Source organism: Dermacentor silvarum, chromosome 1 (genome assembly GCF_013339745.2).
Source record: "Dermacentor silvarum isolate Dsil-2018 chromosome 1, BIME_Dsil_1.4, whole genome shotgun sequence".
NCBI classification, from domain to species: domain Eukaryota; kingdom Metazoa; phylum Arthropoda; class Arachnida; order Ixodida; family Ixodidae; genus Dermacentor; species Dermacentor silvarum.
Genome location: NC_051154.1, coordinates 39,416,120 through 39,437,710, shown reverse-complemented (window position 1 = coordinate 39,437,710; position 21,591 = coordinate 39,416,120). Strand labels below are relative to the sequence as shown.

Here is a 21,591-nt window from a genome sequence, read left to right as displayed (position 1 = left end):
TCCTGCCAATGGCCTGAACGATTCCTTGTTCTTTCATGATGTGGTGCTCGCCTTGCAATCACATCCGGGTCACCACGTTACAGGGACCGAAGTTAGGTCCATTATAACAATGTGTGAGTCGGCGAGCGAAAGAACAAGGAACCGTTCAGGCCGATGGCAGGGGCAGAAGAAGGTATATTTTATTCTTTTTCTGTTTTTCAAATCTCGCAGCACGAGGAACGAGGCACATGCGCATGCACATGCACCTGAGCTCGCCATAAATAAAAGGCGGCTGATGAGGATGACGATGGCTGCTAGAGGTTGCAAAGCACGGCAAACGTAACAATGAAACGGTGCCTGCTCTTTACTGTGGGCGCCGACCGCAGTCGACCCGCATGGTGCCTATGGCTATGCGTGAAGCGGTGGTTGAGTCACGTGATGCGTGGTCGGCGCTTTCGTCCGTCACGCAGATTGGCCTTATGATAACCTGCCTGCAGTAAAGGTTGGAAGGCCCTTCTGCATTTTAGACAAAAAATGGAAAGCAAAACTTTCTACACAATCAAAGATTGCCATAGAACACAGGTTCACTATTAAACTGAGAACCTCATTGGTATTCAGTACAACATAACTTCACTACTTCGTCAGCTCCAGGGGGAAAAAAGCCCTTGATTCTATTCAACAGGTATTTATTTATTTTCAATATTGCTGCTCTCAGCTGAGAGCATAGCAGGAGGGCAATACAATATATGTAACGTTTAACAAACAATCAGATATGTAAACAAGTGTAGGAAAAGAGAGGTTACCGTAATGCATTACAACTAGAAATACCGGTTACATGAATACAGACAGTGAACATCACTCAAGTGTAAGTAAGTTTTAGCAATATTGATACCATAATGTAACAATTTCAGAAAGTATTAAAAAAAAAAAGGTATGCCATCTGGTTGGTACGATTCGTTTTTTTGTTGCCTTCAATTATATTTGCGAATTCCAAGAACAATTTGGTGTATGTGATAGATGGGTGCAGTTAGTTCCATTCTCTAATGGCAAGCGAAAAGAATGTTTAAATGTTTCATTACTGTAGGAATATTCAATTAGTTTGTTGGCAAGTGAACATAACAATATGTTACTTACCACACATCGGATATAACGATCGAAATTTTGCTTCTGGGCGGCGTTTTTCATGTAGAATAATCATGAAATTTGCGTTCCTGAGTTGCCCTTAACCGAGACGGTGCGAAAAGTTTGCCTACGTGAATTCGTATCTGCCGCCGTTACCGCGCATCCCGCCCGAGTACCGATTGCGAAAGCCACGGAGAGCATCGCAAGTTGGTGCAGCGTGCACAAGATTGCACGTCCGCGTCGCCGGCGGTCGTGCAAGCGTCAGAAGAGGAGGGGGTGGGGGGGGGGAAGCAAAGCGATAAGCGAGCGGCGCCTGCGCTCCCTCTCTCTCAGTGAGCGCGGAAATGCGCCGCGGAAGAAGCGGGAGGTGTGCCGGCGCAAAGCTGTGTCGCTTGAGACGAAGCAGCAAATGACGAGCTCATTGCAGTCGACAATATCGACGATTATAAAAACCGGTCTCGTCACGAACATGAAGGCTAGAAGCAGTGGCCATGCTGATCAATCGAAAAGGCAGGCTTTGTGCGCCATGACAAAACCCCCCATGGGTGAAATCAACACGGTGGAAGCCGCTCACGAGCACGTCGCTACTGACGATGAAATAGGTGGTGCTTCGATGGAGAAGTTTCCGAGTGCAGATAGTGCGGCCTCGCTCTGCGAAGAGATCTCCAACGCGGCGTTGTGCGACGAAGGCGATCACAGCAGCGGCTGTGACGACGAGATTGACAACGGCCCGTCTCCGACACTGACCCCGATTTTCAACCAAAGTGCAATGTCGTCGATCGAGCCGCCGATCAATTTATTTCACGCACGCTAAATTATAGCCGCCAGTGCTCGCGCAGCAGCTGGACGCGATGCACACCGCGGTTGTGAAACAAACTTGCGCAACAGCAAGTGCAGATTTCTGACTATTTCGGCGCGCCTAACGATTGAAACGCTATTTAGAGGTATAAATAAACATTTTTTTTGCACAGCCTGCTTTCTACAATATCGATTTTTTATCGCAAGTGGTAAATTTGGTTTAGGGACTACAAAAATATATTCGGCAAGTTTTTTTTTTTTTTTTTTCCGGCAGTCCAGATATAGCGACAATCGTTTATAACGATCCGATTTTTCGTTTTTCTTGATATCGTTATAAGTAGACTGCACTGTATTAGATATATCATTAATAAAAAAATATTTTCCAGGCCTTAATATACTAGAATCGAGCTGTAATCAGCGCTGGCATACTAATTTAGAGTTACTTTTAATAAGAGTAGACTGTATTGTATATCTTGTTTTTTTTATGTACCTAAGTTACTGATAGCATGCTACATTCATGTTGTGCAATGCTAGGAGACTCACGAGCATGTTAAATTAAATTGTGGGGTTTCACGTGCCATAACCAGGATATAATTAGGAGGCATGCCGTAGTGGGGGACTCAGAATTAATTTTAACCACCTGGGGTACTTTAATGTGCACCCAACGCATGAATACACGGGTGTTTTTGCATTTTGCCCCCATCGAAATGCAGCCACCACGGCCGAGACCTGACGCCGCGACCTCGGGCTTATAGCAACGCAACACCGAAGCCACTACGTCACCACGGTGGGTGGCCCGCAAGCATGTGCAGCACCGTGTTTTCTTGCCCAAAATTTGTAAGCATTGAATTTTTTTCTTCTAATATTTGATACAATATTGAGCTTTTTCTTGATTCAATTCAATATTACATTCAAAATCTACTATTAGGTATTTGCACACCCCTGCTAATTAGTCATCCCTTAACTGTTTAGACATTGCAAAAAAGAAAAAAAAAATGTGCGTCAACAAGAAAATGAGAAGAAATGCAAGTCACCATAATTGATTTCTTTTCCGTTGGCTAGAAGCCCATCAAAATGACTTGAGAAACAGTCTGAATTCAGCTACATGTGAGCATATGTCAATGCCCTTTTTGCATCCCTATCTGCACCAGACTCCCACTAACTCATCCAGTTTATATTCTGCTGACTCAATTGTGTGCACGCCTCAAACAGAAGAGGCCGAGCTTGTACTTCCACTAGGCGGAACAAAATACTATTGCTCAATTCTCTTAAGGGCACAGGGTAAGCCCTATACTTCCCATGCATTTTGACCATGTTGAGGAATCATTTTCTCAGTAACTAAAAGAGGTATCCGCATAATGCATATATAATTTTCTTGTAAATTTTGCGCTTTTAACTGTACGAGATTTATTAAAATCCGACTAAAATTGCTATGCTGGTGAAATTGTTCACACTAGTACCTCAATTCTGGCATTATTTGTATATTTAAACATTTGTAACACAAAAACCGTTATGTGCATATTTTCAATTCTAGCACAGTAGTTGCCTGCACTTATACAGATGACAGGGAAATAAAATCAACTGGTTATCCTTGAAGGCATAGAAAATAATGGTACCTATGCAATAAAAAACATGGTTTTGAGATAATTGAGCTTAAAGTAAGAAAACACCTGAAAAACACATTTTTTTTGCCACAGACACAGTTCAAGTCAAATCTATAGTAGCCACCAGTTTGGTCATCATTGTCGAAGTTATTTTTTTGCTTTCCAGCCTGTCGTCTTGCTTCAGTTGCTTCTTCTGTGAGCTATGGTGCAGCTCTCTCCGCAATGTATTGTCGATTGTGGTCAACTTCTGTCAGCCGTTTTACTGTGCTGCGGCCATACTTCAGAGTCCTAATGACTTCAAAATGTTGGCACATGCGATACTACCATCATTGAACGAAAGGACCGCATCCAATGTCACAAGGAACGCAGCTATAGGAACGAAAAGTGTTCGAACAGACGCACTCCGAAGCACAAACGCTGGAAAAAACGTGCACAGCATCTTTGGATTGCCTTGACTGAAAAATCAGCAGTGCAACAGTTGCTAGACAATTTCTCATGTATAGCTGATTCCAGACAAGCGTTTTGGTTTTCGTGCCAGAAAATTTTTTAACAAAAATTACCGGTCAGCACGAAACGCATTCGTTAAGGGGGCATTCACTTACTGCTTACTTTTGGAAAAAGTTTTTTCAGCCAGAAATAAGACTTTCTAAGAAAAGCGCAAATATAGAAAATGTTCATAAAGAGATACACCTCGGACATTGCAAAAAAAAAAAAAAAATTGCCTTACCCTGTGCCCTCCTTTAAAGGGCTAGAAACATATTTTGCATAAGTAAATAAGATCCACCCAATCATTTAAGCAAGTGGTCACGAACATTTGAGCCAGCCTTCTATGCAGAGCAAAGATAGATTGACCTGGTTGGGTTTAACATCCCAAAGCAACACAGGGTCAGTGATAGACAACATAATATGGAGGGAGGTTCCAGATTTAAATTGGCTATCTGGGTTCACTACTCAATACCAGATGTGAGCAGGACAAAAGTCCTGTAAACAGATTTGTACACTGTTGCGCTGTTCCCCCATCGAGAATCGTACACATATTTTTGCACATACAACAGAAAAGCTCAGTTGGAAGTTTCCATACTTTGCATTCAGTATGCAATTCTGTTGTGTCTTTCCTGGTAATTATTTTAGAGCAATGTAATGCAGTCATAGAATACCAACTAACCCCACTACAACCATTCTGTTGACCCTAGCATCACAGTACGGTCACCTCAGGCAGTATATGAAGCCCACACCCAACGTGCAATGCGGAAGTTGTATGACCAGAAAAGGTACCGAACAACCATTATGTTACTCAGACAAATGCAGAGGATTTCTGAAAAACTTGAACATAACCTGAAGAACACACTATTTGGGCTTTGAACTGTAAGAAAGTCTCAAAATATGTTAATAAGCACAGTAAGTACAACTGATCAAATACAAATTACAGGATTAAGCTAAGAAAAACTTGCTTTTAGTCCCTTGATGCTAAATTACAACGGTCTCTGATTTTACTTCTATCTTTATAACTTTGGTCACCTTAACACTGCCACATAGGCAAATTAGAGTACTTACTTGTCATACTTTCCTAAAATGGTGTAGCAGTATGACCGGTTCCCAAAGTAACTGAAATAAAATTTGAAATGAAGAGTTAATACTTCATGCAATGAATGTGCAGTTTTGTCTTAATCGAAGAAAAAAACATTAAGTGTACAATGCCTTATCTGTTAACACCATCCATATGGTGCCACACTGGTCACTTCGCAGAAGCTTCATACATTGTGCATTTTACAGGATTGGATATGTCTGAAGTGTCCAAATGTGGAATGGTTCAATGCAGACTAAAGTATTGGAAATATTAGAAGTATTAAATTACTAAAATTTGAACCAAAAAACATTTACAGCATTACAGAACATTTAGAAAAAGGAGTGGATAAGACTGGCTTATTTTCTTCATGAAATCCGCACAGTAACAAAATTCTTCCAAGTCAAATCACCAACCTGTGCTCTTCTGCATGCAACTTAATGGCCTGGGTGAACAGGTCAATGGCTTCCTTGTGGCGCCCCAGATTGCACATTTCGTATCCTTCACCTGGTGTAAAGAAAAAGGAAGCATGTGTGCAACCTCAGCTTCCTTTTCAGCATTAGAGACGGCTCTCAGCATTTGAGATGGCTTACAGATAACAAACAGTAAGAGTTAAAGAAAAGCCTTGTGTCCTCCTAATTGGACTTTGCATATCACTTGTCGCCAATGTATTCTTAAAAGAACTACACAACCATAATGAATACTTGCCAATCAGTGGGCTTTACAATCCTTAAAAATCCCACGGACAAGGGGGAAGGATAATATGTCCTTAAAGGGCCCCTCACCAGGCCACACAGCAAATTTTGGCTATATGCTGGAAGTTGTTGCTTGCCTTCTAGGGAGCGTTCTACCGCAAAGAATTTTCAAATTGGTTCATTAATAGCCAAGATAGAATTATTTCAGTGCCGCGCACCCATTATTTCAGGAGGTCTCGCCGCGCAGCAGCGCGATAAGATCTCCCGCGCTCTCCGAACGGGCGAGCAACACCGCGAGCGCTCGTTTTTTCATGCGAGAGACGACGATCGTCGATTGAAAACCCGGCGCGGACCGGGGGCGTTCCGGTTGTGATGGCTCCGTGACGTCACCCTCGTCGCTCTTGATTGGTTCTTCATCTCGCGGCACGCGGCATGTGCCGCAGAACCCATTTCGCGCGGCACGCCGCAAGACCCCCGATTCCTGCCGCTTTTGCCGCGCGTTTCTGACGCGTGTTTTTGCTGCTAGCGTGGCCGTACCCTAAAGTCCAAGGGCGATAGCGCAGTCGCCGCGCGCCGTATGCTGTATGTGCGAGTGAAAACGTGGAGGGGAGCCGACGACCGCATCTAAATCTCGCGCGCGCAAGAAAAGCAGGGAGGAAGCGCGCCTTCTTCCGTTGCGCTCGAGGCACCGGCGAGGGAGCGAGGGGGGAGGGATAGCGGGGCGGCGCGCGGTCGCGCAGGCCGTATCTTGAAAGCGATCTGCGTTGCGGCAGAGTCTAGCAGTGTAGGTGCGTCGGTGGCTCGTAGCTTTCTGCGTGCTGTGTGTTCTCGACGCTCAGTTTGCGTTGAAGCGATAGACAACAGCACGAAGGTAACTTTGCTCGCTTCTCCAGCGGCGCTTCCACACGCCGCCAGCGTTTGACAGCACGTGTCCGCGCTCATCGTGTCTGATGTGCCACAGCGTGTACCAGCGCGTCGGCAACATCAGCTGGAAAAGGAGAGAGAGTGCCGGATTGGCGGGCTAGGCCAGCTGCAGCAAGTGGCAGGATCTGGTTTGAATGAAGGGAGGGGGAAAGGGCACGCCCGCGGCGGCAAGATCGCCGGGTCGAGGGATGCAGGGCCGCCTCGCACACGCACGCACGCACGCACACCACGCACACGTGCGCTCGCTTCGCATTCCATCGCGGCGGAGAAGGTGCTTCCGGTTGCTGCTCGCGCAAAAATGACAAAATTTTGGGCGAAATCTCTAGGTGGTCGGAGAGGGAAATTCGTTATATCGAGGGGGTCTCCCGCTGCCACTTCGTAACGTAGAGGTCTCAAATACATGTCCTTCTATGGAGTAACGGCGGGGAATCGAAAAACTTCGTTATATCCAGGAATTCGTTATATGGAGGTTCGTTATAAGCAGGTTTAACTGTACTTCTGTGCAGAGTTGCGGATGTTCTAGGTCATTCTAACATCACAACAATATGCAATATTTGAAATTCCTGCTGCAAGCAATGAATACATTTTTTTTTTAATTGTGACATCAGATCATGACAAAACAGCACATGTGCGATCTGTAGTGCGTGCAATAGTAGACTTAAAACATGTGATGAGGAATCTGGGGGGAAAAAGTGTCTTTGGGGTGGGACTGCCCAAAGTCAATTTGTAGCAATTTTTGTAGCAAGTAAAATTGTGTTTTGGAGCAGTTTGGAGCAGGCCAATCCAATTTTGATGGAATGATGGAATATGGCAGCGCACTTCAAAACCACAACGTAACACAGAATAAACCAACACGAAGCGCGTAGTAGAAGCTTGCTTTGTAGCTAAAGCGTACTAGAATATGGAAGAGTGGGTCGAGCAGCAGCACGGCGCATGCTTTCCTGTAAAGCTGAAAACATCAGTGGCACTATGATCGAACTATATATTCCTGCGCCGATGCTCACGATGATAGCAGAAAATGTTATCAAATTATGTGGTCCAATCGACGTGTCAACATAATTTCTGGGTCGCCATATGTCACTGCAGACCCAGAGAGCCGCAATAAACCCTAGGCTGGTATAACGTAAAACTATTCTAATCTGTTTTTATTGCAATAGCAATTATATGGACACTCCAGGCACGCATTTCTGTCATTGTCGTTGCCGTGATGTTCCGTATAAAGTCCAGGGGTGATAACATTGTCGCCGCGCAGTAGGCTGTATGTGCGAGTGAAAGCGCGCGAGGGTGAGCCGACGATGGCGGCTCAAGCTCCCGCGCGCAAGGGTGGAAAACGAAGAGGATGTGCATCGTCTTCCGTTGCGCGAAAGGCCCCGGGGGCAGGGGAGGGAGAGGGTGTTCTACTCCAGTGGCTGCCACGTATGGCGCGGCCGTGCGGGCCCTATCTTGAAAGCGACCTGCGATAGCTTCATGTGTGCTGTGTTTTAGCCACTTAGTTCGCGTTGAAGCGAGAGGCAGCATAAAGATTGATTCGCTCGCTGCTGCTGCCGCGCTTCCTCCCTCCAGCGTTTTGACAACGAGTTTGCGCCGTCATCGAGTGAGATGTGTTCATGTTTGCTTGTGCGCACCTGACACCATGCTTGTTAATTTAGTTAGTAAGCGAATGTTTACAAGTATATACAGCCGATAAAACTAGTATCCTTACTTAATAGCAGTCTACTAATTTGCTATCGCAATTGATGCTTTGCCTTCCGGGTGAAACTGCGACTTTTCATTCCAAATCCGCCATTAGCCCTTCGTAATATAGATCAAAATGGCTGAGGCTTTGCCCATATGGGCATAAAAACAGATTGGAATGGTTTTACATTATACCGGCCCTGGGGACAGAGGCCACCGTCCGCTGAACCCGCTGCAGCAAGTGCGCCTCCCTAATATCTAGTTTGCTCACAGCAGCCTCAGCCTACTTTTCGTTGTTTTGCACCTCAGCTAGGGAGCGCCGCGCCGCCGCAGCCCACTCAACCATATTCTGGTACTCTAAATACAACCGCCCTGGCCGTTCCGACAGCAGCGACAACAGCCTGAGAGTGGCCGTGCAGAAGCCAGCCAGTTGCTGGAAGCGCCGAATAGTCCTGTGTTATAAGCGCGAAAATTACGAGAAACTGTGTGGGAGGCGCCGTCACGCAGTGTGTGGAATGTGGATGGCTGCACTCTTTTTCGAAAAACGAATCTGCTTGCTGTTCGCAGCCGCTGCCGGAGCACACATGTCAAACCACTCTGGTGCAGCGTGGCGCAATTTCGGACAATTTTCTGTGTTTGGAGCAGGAATTTGAGTCTATATCAAAATGGCACAGTTGGCACCGGAGTCCCACCCTTGTATCTTCGTGCAATGTGCACAAAACGTACATAATTTTAATTGAAGGAAGTACAGTCACCAATAAAGAGAAATGCCTGGACATCTATTCAACTCGGCATTTTACAGCCACAGCCCCACCGCAGTCATCATCATCAGCCTATATTTATGTCTACTGCAGGACGAACACCTCTCCCTGCGATCTCCAATTAGCCCTGTCTTGCACTAGCCGATTCCAACTTGCGCCATCGTCGCAGCCCCACCGAAGTAAAACCTTGTTAATTTGGATTTCACAGGACCGAAAAAAAAAAGAAAAAAAAAAAAAAAAACGCCCGAATTAGCCTACTGTCGAATTATCAAAGGTATCAAGAAAACAATAAATAAAAGCGTACTAGACTAATTCCGCTTTTGTTTACTGAATAAGTCCGCAATCCTTGCTTCTATTTCGCACAAAATCGGTGCGGAAGCTGCGACTTCATTTGAGTAGACATTATTTTTTTGTCAGTGAGTTAGATGGCAACAGATTATCCATCCATCGCGATGTAGCTGACGGATTTGAAGCCAGCTGGCAGGTCGCAGTAATCTTCATCCTGAACAGCTTTCACCGTGTTTGTAACATGCGTGCACATTGCACTGAGTCAAAACAAAACTACTACTTGCCACAATCGGTGTAGACAAAACCATAGTCACTACCGATGTGATCATGGACGGCGATAAGGCAGTTCTGAAGGCATGCGCACTGACTTGAAGCGAAACTAGCTAGCCACAAATGTAGCTGACAAAACCGCGGTTGCTATCGACGTGGTCACGAATGGTGACTATGTAGTTCTGAAAGCACATGGCCAACATGCGCACTGTGTCAAAATGAAACTAGTGTTTGCCGTAACCGCTGCGGACGAAACCGTGGTAGCTATCTACACGATCATGAATGGAGACTACGCAGTTCTGAAGGCATGATGATGATGAATGTAGTGTTTCGTGGCGCAAAGATCCAGTATGGAGGCCTGTGTTGATGAGTTCGAATTGGAGCAATAAATTAATAGTGGTGGATGTGACGTGGCTGTAAAGGGGCCTAAAAATAGTCGCTGTAAAGTGCGTAAACCTACATGTAATAAGATTATGGCAATGACTAATGGCGTGTGCTATGAACATGAAATATGTATTGCGAATAAATGTTACAATATACAAAATATGTCGGATGCGGAAATTGGCACGAAGCACTACTGCCTAAACAGAGCCCTTGAAACACAAAGGCCTGGAGGCAGGTGCTACGAATTTATCGGGCTAATTAAATGTAGTACGAATTAGTAGAAAGCTATACAAAATAAGGATAGTAGTTTTATTGGTTGTATAAACTTGGAAACATTCGCTTACTAACTAAATTAACAAGAACTCTGGAACTGCGTTGGTGTTAAAAAATGGTTCTGCACCAAGAAACATAATGGGATGGAGAGGGACATGATAGCGGTATGCTAGAGGAAAATTTTTCTTTCTCTCTGTTTCGGCTTCCCGACACTCCACGAGTACTTGGAGGATGGTCTGCCTCTCACCCCATTTATCACAGGTTGGTGGTTCATCGCCAGTCAGCAAAAACCTGTGGGTGCCATATATGGGTCCTATTCCGAGACGACAGAATAGGACATCAGAAGAAACCTAACTGTAGCTTAATCCAGTGAAGCTTATTATTTCCTTCAGTGTCCCACAAGCGTTGCCAGTGGCTTCGCAGTTTCTTTTGCAAGAAAGGTTTAAAATCTGTTGCAGGAACAGCAGCTGTAGGATTAATAGCTTGCGATGTAGCTCAACGCCTCTATGGCCTGGCACCCAGCATATAATGACATGCTGGTTAGATATATACGCTCTGCATAGAGCGGAATAGAGTTCACTGAGTACAGGATTTTTGTGTTTACACAGTGACTTTAAGGCTTTCATATTATGACACTTTGGGAGTCTGTATATATAATAGCTTCTTAAATTTGTTATTTCTTTATATGCTTTACAGCTGACAATAGTGCATAGGCCTCAGCCATAAAGATACTTGTTTCCTGGTGGAGTACACCGGATTCCGAGAAGGATAGGCCGACGGCTGCATAAGACCCTCCGCCATGTGACTAAGAAGCGTCTGTGTAAAACTCAGTGCACCAGTACTTTGACTGAAGTTCTCTGGCGCGTGTATTGTGACCTCTACAAACGATGTGTCACACTCTATGAGCTGCCACTGCCACAGTGGTAACAGTTCCGCTGGAGCCATAGGACACTGTTCAAGCACTGGAACACCCATTTCCTCACCAAGGTTCCTTACACGGAAAGAGAACGGCTTTCTCACTGCAGGTCAGATATGGAAGAGTGTGGCAGCAGTCATATCGTTTATTGTTGAATAAGAAGGAGGTTCGATGTTTGCGTGTATTCTCAGATAATATGTAAAACTGGTATATGACCGCTGGAGATGAAGTGACCATTGGTTCGACTCTACATATAGGCTCTGGATCAGACTTGTCCTGAAAGCACCGGTCGCGCGACGGATACCCAGATGGTGAATGGGGTTTAGTATTTTTTTAATGCACTTGGCAATGCGGAATTATAAATTATAGCTCCGTAATCAAAGCGTGAGCGGGCAAAACTGTTATACACATTCAGGAGACATTTTCGATCACTGTCCCATGTTGTGCGCGATATAAGTTTTAAGGTTCATTGTCTTCAGGCACTCTGTCCTCAGATGCTTAAGATAAATGTGAGGCATAAATGTGAGTTCAGAATCTAAAATGATTCCCAGAAACTTATGCTCGCTGCTCACAGAGAGCTTGTGCCCACTGATTTCAATACTTGGGACTAACGTTACACCTCTTTTTTTGTAAAGAGTATGCAAATGCTCATGTGAGAGTTTACTTTAAAACCATTTTCTTCTGCCCATTCGAACAATTTGTTTATTCCAAGCTGCACTTGTCCTTCGCAGATGGCAATATTGAATGACTTGAAGGCTATTTGCACATCATTGACATAAAAGGAATAAAACATTGTGCGTGGGATGACGGTATGCAGGCAATTTTTACAATAAATAGTGTGCAACTAAGCACGCTACCTTGCGGTACGCCAGTTGCTTGGGTGAAAGGCCTAGACAGAGCGTCACCCACTCTTACGCAGAATGTGCAATTCGAGAGATAACTTTCGATTGTGTTGAACATGTTGCCACGGGCACCCATCACCAAAAGGTCTCAGAGAATTCCGTAGCACCATGTCATAGCATAAGCCTTTTCTAGGTCCAGAAATACTGAGAGACAGAACTGCTTATGTATAAAAGCATCTCTAATATAAGACTAAATGTGAACAAGGTGGTCTATCATGGACATACCTTCCCTGAAACCACATTGGAAGGGGTCTAGGATTTTGCTGCTTTCAAGCACACAGATCAAGCGCCGGTTTACAATTTTTTTGAATAATTTGCAGATACAGCTTGTCAATGCTATTGGCGCATAACTACTGGCTAAAGATGGGTCCTTACCTTGTTTATGTATAAGGATGATCACACTTTCCTTCCACAAAGATGGAATGTAACCAGCTCCCACATAGCATTGAAAAAACTTAATAGTGTTTTTAGAGTTTCAGGGTGTGGGTATACGATATGATCACTACCTGGTGCCGAGTTGTTGCAACAGTTGAGAGATGCCTTAAACAGTTGAGAGAGGCCTTAAGTTCAGCAAGAGAAAATGGTTGATTGTATGCCTTGTTTCGCGCACATTTGCGTTCGAGGGGCTGTCACTCTGCGTGTTCTTTGAACTTCAAGAAGTGTTCTGTGTAGTGTGACACACTAGAGATGTATTCAACATGTTCACCCAGAAAGTCAGCCTGATTTTCCAGGCTTATCACCTTGCGTGTTTACCAAGGGGAGTGATATTGTGTGACGTCCTTTTAATGTGTTTACTCTGTTCCACACTTTCTCAAGTTCTGAAGGCACACGGCCAACACGGTGTCATAAGTGGTGGCAAACACATAAGCAAAGGCATGAAGTGTCCCAGCGTTCCTGTTGTTCACACAATTTTTGCCGATGACAATGGCGATGCGGACACCACTTTGTTATGGTTGGACACTAGCATCGCTTTTGCAATTTTGCGGCATTTCGAGAGTTGTCTGAACGAACCAGTGTGGCCAAGAAAGTCCGAATTAACAAGTTTGATGCCATTAAGTAATGCATATGCCTGCCGCGACCAGAGGACAAGTCCAAATTATTCAATTTTCAAAAATAACGAGGGTCGAATTAACGAGGTTTTACTGTAATTATTTCTCAAGTTTCTAAACAGCCTTAAAGCAAGAATCTTGCACCTGCAAAATGCATGTTTAGATTTCAAACTTGGGCACGAAATGCTAACATCAGAAAAGCACCCCAGGTCAACGAGATGAAAAAAATGGCACTACAGTTACAGAGCACAGTAATATTCGGGGCAACATTTCATGAATGTAAAACTCCCACATGATTACAAAAAGGAAAGCAAAACTTCATGATGAAAGCCAGTAAGCCTTTTCATGCTTCGCCTCTCACATCAAACCATGCTTGGAAACAAACTTGCAACTTGCTCGTTAAAGGGGCACTGCAACAATTTTTAAACACGACAAGGACACATTTGCGATCTACAGACAATGCTACCATTAACATGCAGGCCAAATATTACTCAGCAGCATGCAGCAGGGACCCCACAATCTTGCATGAAAGATCCCTCTTTCTTTCTCTCACCCGTGGATTTCGAGGCCTTCTCTATTCTGCCACTGTCATTGGCACCATAGACCGGCACGACAGCCCACGGACGCCAGCCATTAGTCAACTGTTCATGATCATGTGTTACACCTGAGTGAAAGCTTGTGCACAAGTGAACCATCCAATCTTTGAACAAATCCTAGAAGCAATGATTGTTAATGTGTCCTGCCTGTCCTGTCACCACTCCTTTGTCATTCTCAGGAACATTTGTCAGATGCCAACATTGAAGGGGTATTGTAAGTGCACCGCAAAAAGAAAAAAATTTAAGAAAGGCGCAATAAGGCAAGGCACTGCCATTGGCACTGTGCTAACTGAGGGGAAACGGGTTGAGGAGTAATGAAGAAAGTAAATAAAGCACTTTTTATATCTACGCTCCGTTATTTATTAGGTCCTTTTCAACCATTTTTTAAGGATTATACTGGATGCTTTTTTAGACCACACAGGATTTCCAAAAATCACCTGCGGCATATTGAGTCATTGAGCTGCATTACTCAAAAGAGGCAGACATTATTTTCTTGAGAAAACAAAATGCATAATTGAGTGATTAAAAAACATTAACTAATGAGCTTTATACTTAATTACTTATGGAACATACGGCAATTTACGAATTGCAGCCAGCGACTTCGCAAGGCATATCCACTTGGAGCAATTTTCAAGATGACACCAGTTTCGAGGTATTCATTCCCAAAGTTTGCGACAAAATACATGGGTGTACCAGTTACTTTTGTGCTTCAATTTATAACAAAGCATTCTGCTAAAGAAAGGAAAGGGTTACAGTGTATTTTTACCGAAAGCTTTTTGGCACAATCCTCAGAAATGATTTTAGGTGGATACGCTTTACCAACTCACCAGCTACAATTAGTAAATTACAATATGTGCCAATTTCTAACGAGTAGCCTATGCAATTTTCAATTTATTGTGCGGGTAATGTTCGTTGCTTCGAGTAATCTAGATCAAGGACTACAATTATGCTATCTGCTACAGGCAACCTTAAAAAATTATGTATGGTCTAAAAAGAAATACACCCCGATATACATCGAAAGGCATTGCATTCACTTCAATATGTTCTCAGTTTTGAAGAAAAGGTGCTGGCAGGGCACAGATTGACAAAGAAAATGGTGCACATATTAGACCTCAAATAAGGCAGGCACAAACATACGGGCCAGCTTCCGGCTCCGAGTGACAACGTCATCTGCAGACTTTTTTGGTGTCTTGGGAATGACGCCACCCGAGGCAACAGTGGGCCTTGGTACAGCTCCTTTGGCCTTTCGGCTAAGTGCCATGGCCACAAAAGCACTGTTGGGGTCCAGTTCCTGAAATCAATTTCAATAGTGCAATTAGCAATCTTCTGCACCATACACCATAAAAGATGTCCATCCAGTCTTTAAAATCCAGTATGTATTCAGGGCTCCCTCTATTTCACCGTAAACAACAGACACCAACATACACATGTGAATGCTGGAGAAAAAACAAATGTAGCTGAATGCAAAACCTCAAAAAATTTCAATTAATGAGTAAATGACCATACAGTAAATGACTTCAATTTTACTAGGACTGAATATTCAGGATTTTCACTGATTTCCTACAGTCAGTGAAGAATTCATACAAAAAAGCAGCGTGCACATGCACATCTGCAGCACAGTACAGAGAGCGTAACAGTTTATGTAAGCACTTGTGCCTGAACAAAAATTCAGGCTATAGCCTGCCACACAAAAGATGCCTAGCATCAAGGAACAAGGATGGTGGCATCTGTTCAAACAGGAGCAGCTGGCTTTACCATGAATCAATCATCTTTCCTACATTATGCATATAGCGTATGCAACAAATAAATAGTGGAAGACTTCATTTGCCTTGACAATGAAGTCCAGGCAGCAAAATTGCTGTCCTTAAAACTATTCCAATTTTTCACAGCCTAAGGACACTAATGACTGCAATACAATCTTGTGAACAAAGCCAAACAAAGTTGAACTTTGAAAATTTATTGGAGACAAGAGAAAGCATGAAAGAACAAGGCTGCTCAAATATGCAGATTTTTTGGCTCGAAAAACCAGAAGTGAGAGAGAGAGAGAGAGAAACGGGGTGGGTACGGCAAGGAGATTAACCGGAAGAGATTCCAGTTTGCTACCCTGCACTGGAGGAAGGGTAAGGGGTAATGAACTATAGGCATTATAAACTTCTCAAAACCAGAAAAAAATCAGTTGTGTGTACCATATTTTTTGGTCTAGAAGACACACCCTTTTTTCCAAAATTTTCGGTGATGCGTCTTATACAATGGTGCGTCTTATATACAGGGTGTCCCAGCTATCACGCAGTCCAATTTAAAAAAAAATGAACGGCATTACGCGAAGCAAACCTAGTGCGTATTGTTTCCAGAACAATGAGTAGCCGCCAGTGATTTTTTGGTTACTGAGATTTAATTAGGTAATTGTAACTAATTATCTAACTCGAGAAGTACTGTCCTAATTATCCAAGGTTTAATGAGAAGATTGTAGAGCAACATGAAAAACTCCCGATACAGCTTTCTGTTGCTCAATACGTGCTACATAAATGTGTTTTTCCGAGCGTGAAAGAAGCCTGCGAATACACGCAAAGCAGCATTTAGCAGATATAGGAACACACAAAAAGCATTATGCAACATGTATAAATGACTAACGCTAACATCGGTTTGATTAGCATGTTATATGCCTAGAATATTAACCACACTCTAGAAAATAATCACACAATCGGAATCACAGCTGCAGTTCAGGTGTAAACCTTTGAGTTCACTTTGGCAATCATTTCTGGAGTGATATCAAAGCTGAGGCTGGTCAAGTTCCTCAGTCGTAGTCCAAACTTATCCTTCAAATCGAGACTAGGGCTGTGTTCCAATACTTGCCGTAGACGGAAAAGTAGACGGCTAAGTGGACAGTGGCCATCTTAAGTCTCATTCCAATTATCATGAAGACGTCAAAGTAGACAGCTTTGCGAAGACAACATCGAAGTAACAAAGCGCACATACAGCCTACTTTGTAACAATAATTTGCGCTTTTCTCAACTTTTCCTTGTCGCCGTGAGGTAGCGTCACGTCGCAGAAGTGTCTTCCAGACGGTTTGAAACGAGTTCCATTACATGCCCTTCTTTCTGGGGTTTTACGTGCCAAAACCAGTTCCGATTATGAGGCACGCCGAAGTGGAGGGCTCCGGATTAATTTTGACCACCTGAGGTTCTTTAACGTGCTCTACAATGCAAGCACACGGGCATCTTTGCATTTCGCCTTCATCGAAATTCGCGACCTCGTGCTCAGCAGCGCAATGCCTTAGCTAACTGAGCCACCGCGGCGGGTCATTACATGCCCTCAAAGCTGTCTCGGCTGTCTCCTTAGCTGGCCAGAATTGGAACACACCCTAGGAGATCATCAGACATTCTGTTTCTAACAAGTGCTTGCGGAACAACTGCCCAAAGCGAGCGTGCTTTCCCATGAAGCATTTGATGTGCTACCAGTTTGCGTCTACAATCTGCGGCGCAACAATGTGTAGCAGGCCTGACGTCGAACGTCAGTGCGAAGATGGCACATGCTGTGACGTCACTAGTACGAAATCCTTTGCATTAAATCAAAGCGCCCGCGTCGTATTGATGATGATGATGATGGACCAGCTTGAATAGATTTGAACTGCCGTAGTCATACAGTGGCCTAAATATTTGCTAAAGTTGCTGCATAATATGAGCTACACATATTTCTGTCCAATTTTTACAATAGCCAAGCTATTTAAAATGTAGCCAAAAAAGTATCCAAGTAGCCAAGGCAAATTTTTTCCCACCAACAGCCACAAAAAGTAGCCAATTTGGTGCAAAGTAGCCAAATCTGGCAACCCTGCTTTCAAGATACAGCCATCCAGGCGGGAGCGCACATCGTAGTACGTGGCCTCCCCCCTCGCAGCCTCCCCCCGGAGCCTTGTGGCCCGACAGGCGCGGTCGCTCGGGCGGTGCGGTTTCGGTGGCTACAGTCACTACAGGGTTTCGCAAAGCAGGCCTACAAGGTTCATCAGTGCCTGAGCACAACAGAAGCAGCAACGACTCGATTCGGAAGCCAAAGGGGGTGCCGCAGTGATGCTACCGCCAGAACTTGCCAACCTTTTCGACAGCGCGTAGGAAGACGAAGACTTTGAAGGTTTTGAGTAAATAAAATGTTTCTCCTGCGCTTATGCGGGATGTTTCTTAATGTGTCGTCGTCGAAATTTCCCCCCGCAAATTTGGCGCTTTGCAAGTGTTCTTACAGAGACTAAGTTGTCCGAGATATTAATTTAAGTACCGCAAGTTTACGCAACCACACGTAATGAAGTTTATTTGTGGCAAGTGAGTAAATATAGGTGCGTCTTGTATACTAATTGTTTCTTCAAATCGTGCAAAAAGCAGGGGGTGCGTCTTATACACCGGAAAATATGGTAATAAGGTGCTGCTTATACATTACTCTTACTGGTAACACAACGCTAACCGAACACAAGTAGTGGATATTTCCCAATATTTTTTCCCTTTATTATTTTTATCTTCAGCCATATGGTACTGCAGGCTGCAGTGCCAGATGTGTTCAATTTAAACCTAAATTTCTGCTACTCCTAAACACCCCAAGTTTTATACATCCCCTAACCTAATATACTCTCCACTCTGGTACGGAGACATGCTGGCACTAACAATAGATTATCAGATGGCCAGTTAAACTAATTAGAAGCCACCTAAGCATGGTGAACCCCCATGTCCCTCAGATTAGAAAGGAGCCTAGAACTTTCAAATGCATAAACAACCTAGAACATAAAAAGCATAACTAGACAAACCAAATACGAGCTCAACAATGGACATCTCAAAGCACATGCTTCTCATGCCATGTAGCACATGACTTAGAAATAAGATTGCATGTGGCCAATAAGTGACTTAACTCCACACTTGCTTGAGCTTATGCACCTGGCTGGCAACAATACAGAAGGAAGGCAGTTAATGCATGTTTTCATATGTTATCCGCGGGGCCAAATAATAAAGTTACACAGGTAAAATTTACAAATAAGTAAGGGCTGTTTTTCTCAGCAAATAAAGTTCTATGACAGTAAAGACTTTTCGAGCAAAACTCATTTTATCAGCAAGCTTGACATTTCACATTATAGGCATCACGGATAAAGTTCTCAAAATGTAGAACCAGCTGTGCACCATGGTACCAGTTGAAGCTGTTAATGGGATCAATAGGCAGACCCCAACAGCACATGTGAACCGTTGCTGTTAGTGCCATGAGGGTAGCTGCTCTCACCCCTTTTTCTGCAACCAGTGTTATTAAATGTTTATCCACTTGACACTCAGCTTACTGGTCTTCAGTAACACTCCTTGGTGATTCATAAGCTACATTTCCATAATAATGCTTTCTCAAGTTATACTTGTGGTCATGCAGGCTAGACATGTTCCTTGAGCAGCTGCTGTTCACTGTGTAGGAAGCGTAGAGGAGGCTTACTAAGCACGGTGTCTGCCTAGTTTGAGGGCTGGCACTTTCTGGCTCTCAACAGAGTGAAGGAACAACTTTGCGCCAACCTATGCTAAGGCTAGATGCATTATGGGTTTTGCCTGCTGGTACTTAATCACTTATATTGGGGGGAGGAGAAATGAGGAAGCAGTTGGTGCATTTGTGTGTCTACAGCATCTACCCTCTCAAACTTCTTTATTCCGAGCTCCTGACCCTTCATCCTAAGGGGTGAAAAGTGGCTTTGCCATGATAAATATGTTTGATAAATATGAAACCATGAACCTGCTGCCAGGACTGCATTCAGTTCACTAAGCACATCATTATAGGCATATCAGCGCCTGACCTATCGTTTCCTACTTTTCTTACCAAGTCTTTCTTTTCTGTTCGCGCAACCATGCTTTCCTCAGATTATAGGCATACTTTGTGGCAACAGTAGCATAGTGAAACTCCTTGTGACTGATCCACTAAAGTCAAATCCTGATATAACAAATGATTAAACGTAACAAAGTAAATGTTTCTTGCCAATTTTAGTGTGTAAAGAATACATGCTCATAATGAATTTTGGATCTAACAAAGGCATTTTTGCACTGGATGCGAGTTCAATATAATGCGGGTCAACTGTATCTGTCTGTGTATCTATATAGTCGTGAAAACATCAAAAGTCAGCCCCTTTACAGTAGTTTTTTTTTTTTTTTTTTTTTTTTTTTTTAGCCTGCGGTGTTAATTTCCATAGTGTTGCAACTCTCTATTCTGTGTTACAAATCCCTGCAGAAATTTAATGCACAAAAAAAGTGACTAAGATGGATACCAACACGCAACAGATGCTCGGTTGTTAAAATCTCCTATATTGACACACTAATGCTATACACCGTTACTAAAGCTACTAGGGTAGCTGTTTTGTTAGTTATAAACAAAATGAATACATTTGTCTCAAATTTAAGGGCTCTCTCCGTTCTCCAATCTAATGGCTTTCTCCCACTTTTTTTTTAATGCCCATGATGGACAAAGTATGGGAGAGTGCTTAATTCAAAGCAAATAAAACAATACTGAAATGTCCTTAACTGCCCAAAAACACTAAGAATGTATGGAAAAACTATAGTCAATTACGTAAGTGACTACTAGCCATCATTCTACTTCTTTATACTCTAGGCATTCACACTCTAACTTGACGTGGCATCCTCCTGCAGCTTCCTAAGCAGAACCTGCGGCTGTCCCCCCCCATAACAAGTTGCCCACAATTATGAACAACATTCTGAGGTTGTTCATAATTCTGCCTCAAAGGAGTAAAGACAAAATTCTTTACTTCTCATATATGTAGCTAAGTGAAGGTCCTAGACCGCGAAACCACAGAAAATATATTCTGGCAGACCTCAGAGCAGCCTAAATAATTTACTTAATAGCTTTTCTACAAACCAGTTTAGGTTTCGTTTCCCAGGAGGCATATATGTCATGGCATCACGACACGGAAGGCGGTCACGTGGGAGCAGGACATTGCAAAATTTTGGCACTTACAACAGCTTGCTCGATGGTCTGTTACGCTGCTACATCAGGTTGCACAATGAGGAGCAGCATAGCAGACGACCGAGAAAGCTGAGATGCGGGGTCTCAAATGTGCCCTTGGGACAAAGGAATGACAGCACAGTAGTGCACACAATCACAAGGGCAGTTACTGCACCTTTTATACACCAATCTAGTCAGCCGAATTATAACCAACATACCGACAGGCACGCGATAAATCAAGGAAATTCGACTCACTGCAACCGGATAGCAAGCGAATATGTTCGCTCCTATGCTGGACGCCAACACCTAATCGTTCACGTGACCGTATACATGAATGGTAGTGCGTTCAAACGATTGTGTTCATTCCAGTGTCCTGCTCCCAAGCCTTTTGCAGGACGGTCCCACGAAGGGCCGCAGGACGGTCCCACGAAGGGCCAGCTAGCACGCATAATGTCCACACAGCTAGCCGACCCCAAGCCAAAGAGGAACAGGCTACTTCCTTTTGCACCCAAGTAACCCCGCTGTTAGGTGGTGTTAGCAGCGCAACACTCGTGCCATCTCTCGTACTAATCTGCAACAACACCGACCACCGGCAGCGCTCAGCTACGCAGGCAAGCCAGATTATAGGAGATGCGAGAGCCATGAGGGGAAAACAGCATCAGGGGACACGTGAGAGTCTAGCGTTCCCACAGCGGCAACTGCCAAAACATTATTTCTTGCTCCTACATTGCCAACTTGTCATAGCATCACAACACATACACCTCATGGAAAATGAAACTGGCTCATAGAAATGCTGTTATAGCAAATTATTTAGGGTGCTAAGAGGTAAACATAT

The 21,591-nt window shown here is 43.9% G+C and overlaps 1 protein-coding gene across 3 annotated transcripts in view; it reads right to left on the bottom strand.

The window, feature by feature from the left end:
• The window catches only part of LOC119460930 (uncharacterized), a 72,525-nt gene that overhangs the window by 20,279 nt on the left and 30,655 nt on the right, over positions 1 to 21,591 (bottom strand). For all 3 annotated transcript variants that reach the window (XM_049666832.1, XM_037722071.2, XM_049666833.1), the window contains 3 exons: positions 14,937 to 15,090; positions 5,484 to 5,574; positions 5,058 to 5,108 (listed from right to left, as the gene is read on the bottom strand). In XM_049666832.1, coding sequence (XP_049522789.1) covers positions 5,058 to 5,108; positions 5,484 to 5,574; positions 14,937 to 15,090 — 296 coding nt within the window. The remainder of the gene's footprint in view (positions 1 to 5,057; positions 5,109 to 5,483; positions 5,575 to 14,936; positions 15,091 to 21,591) is intronic.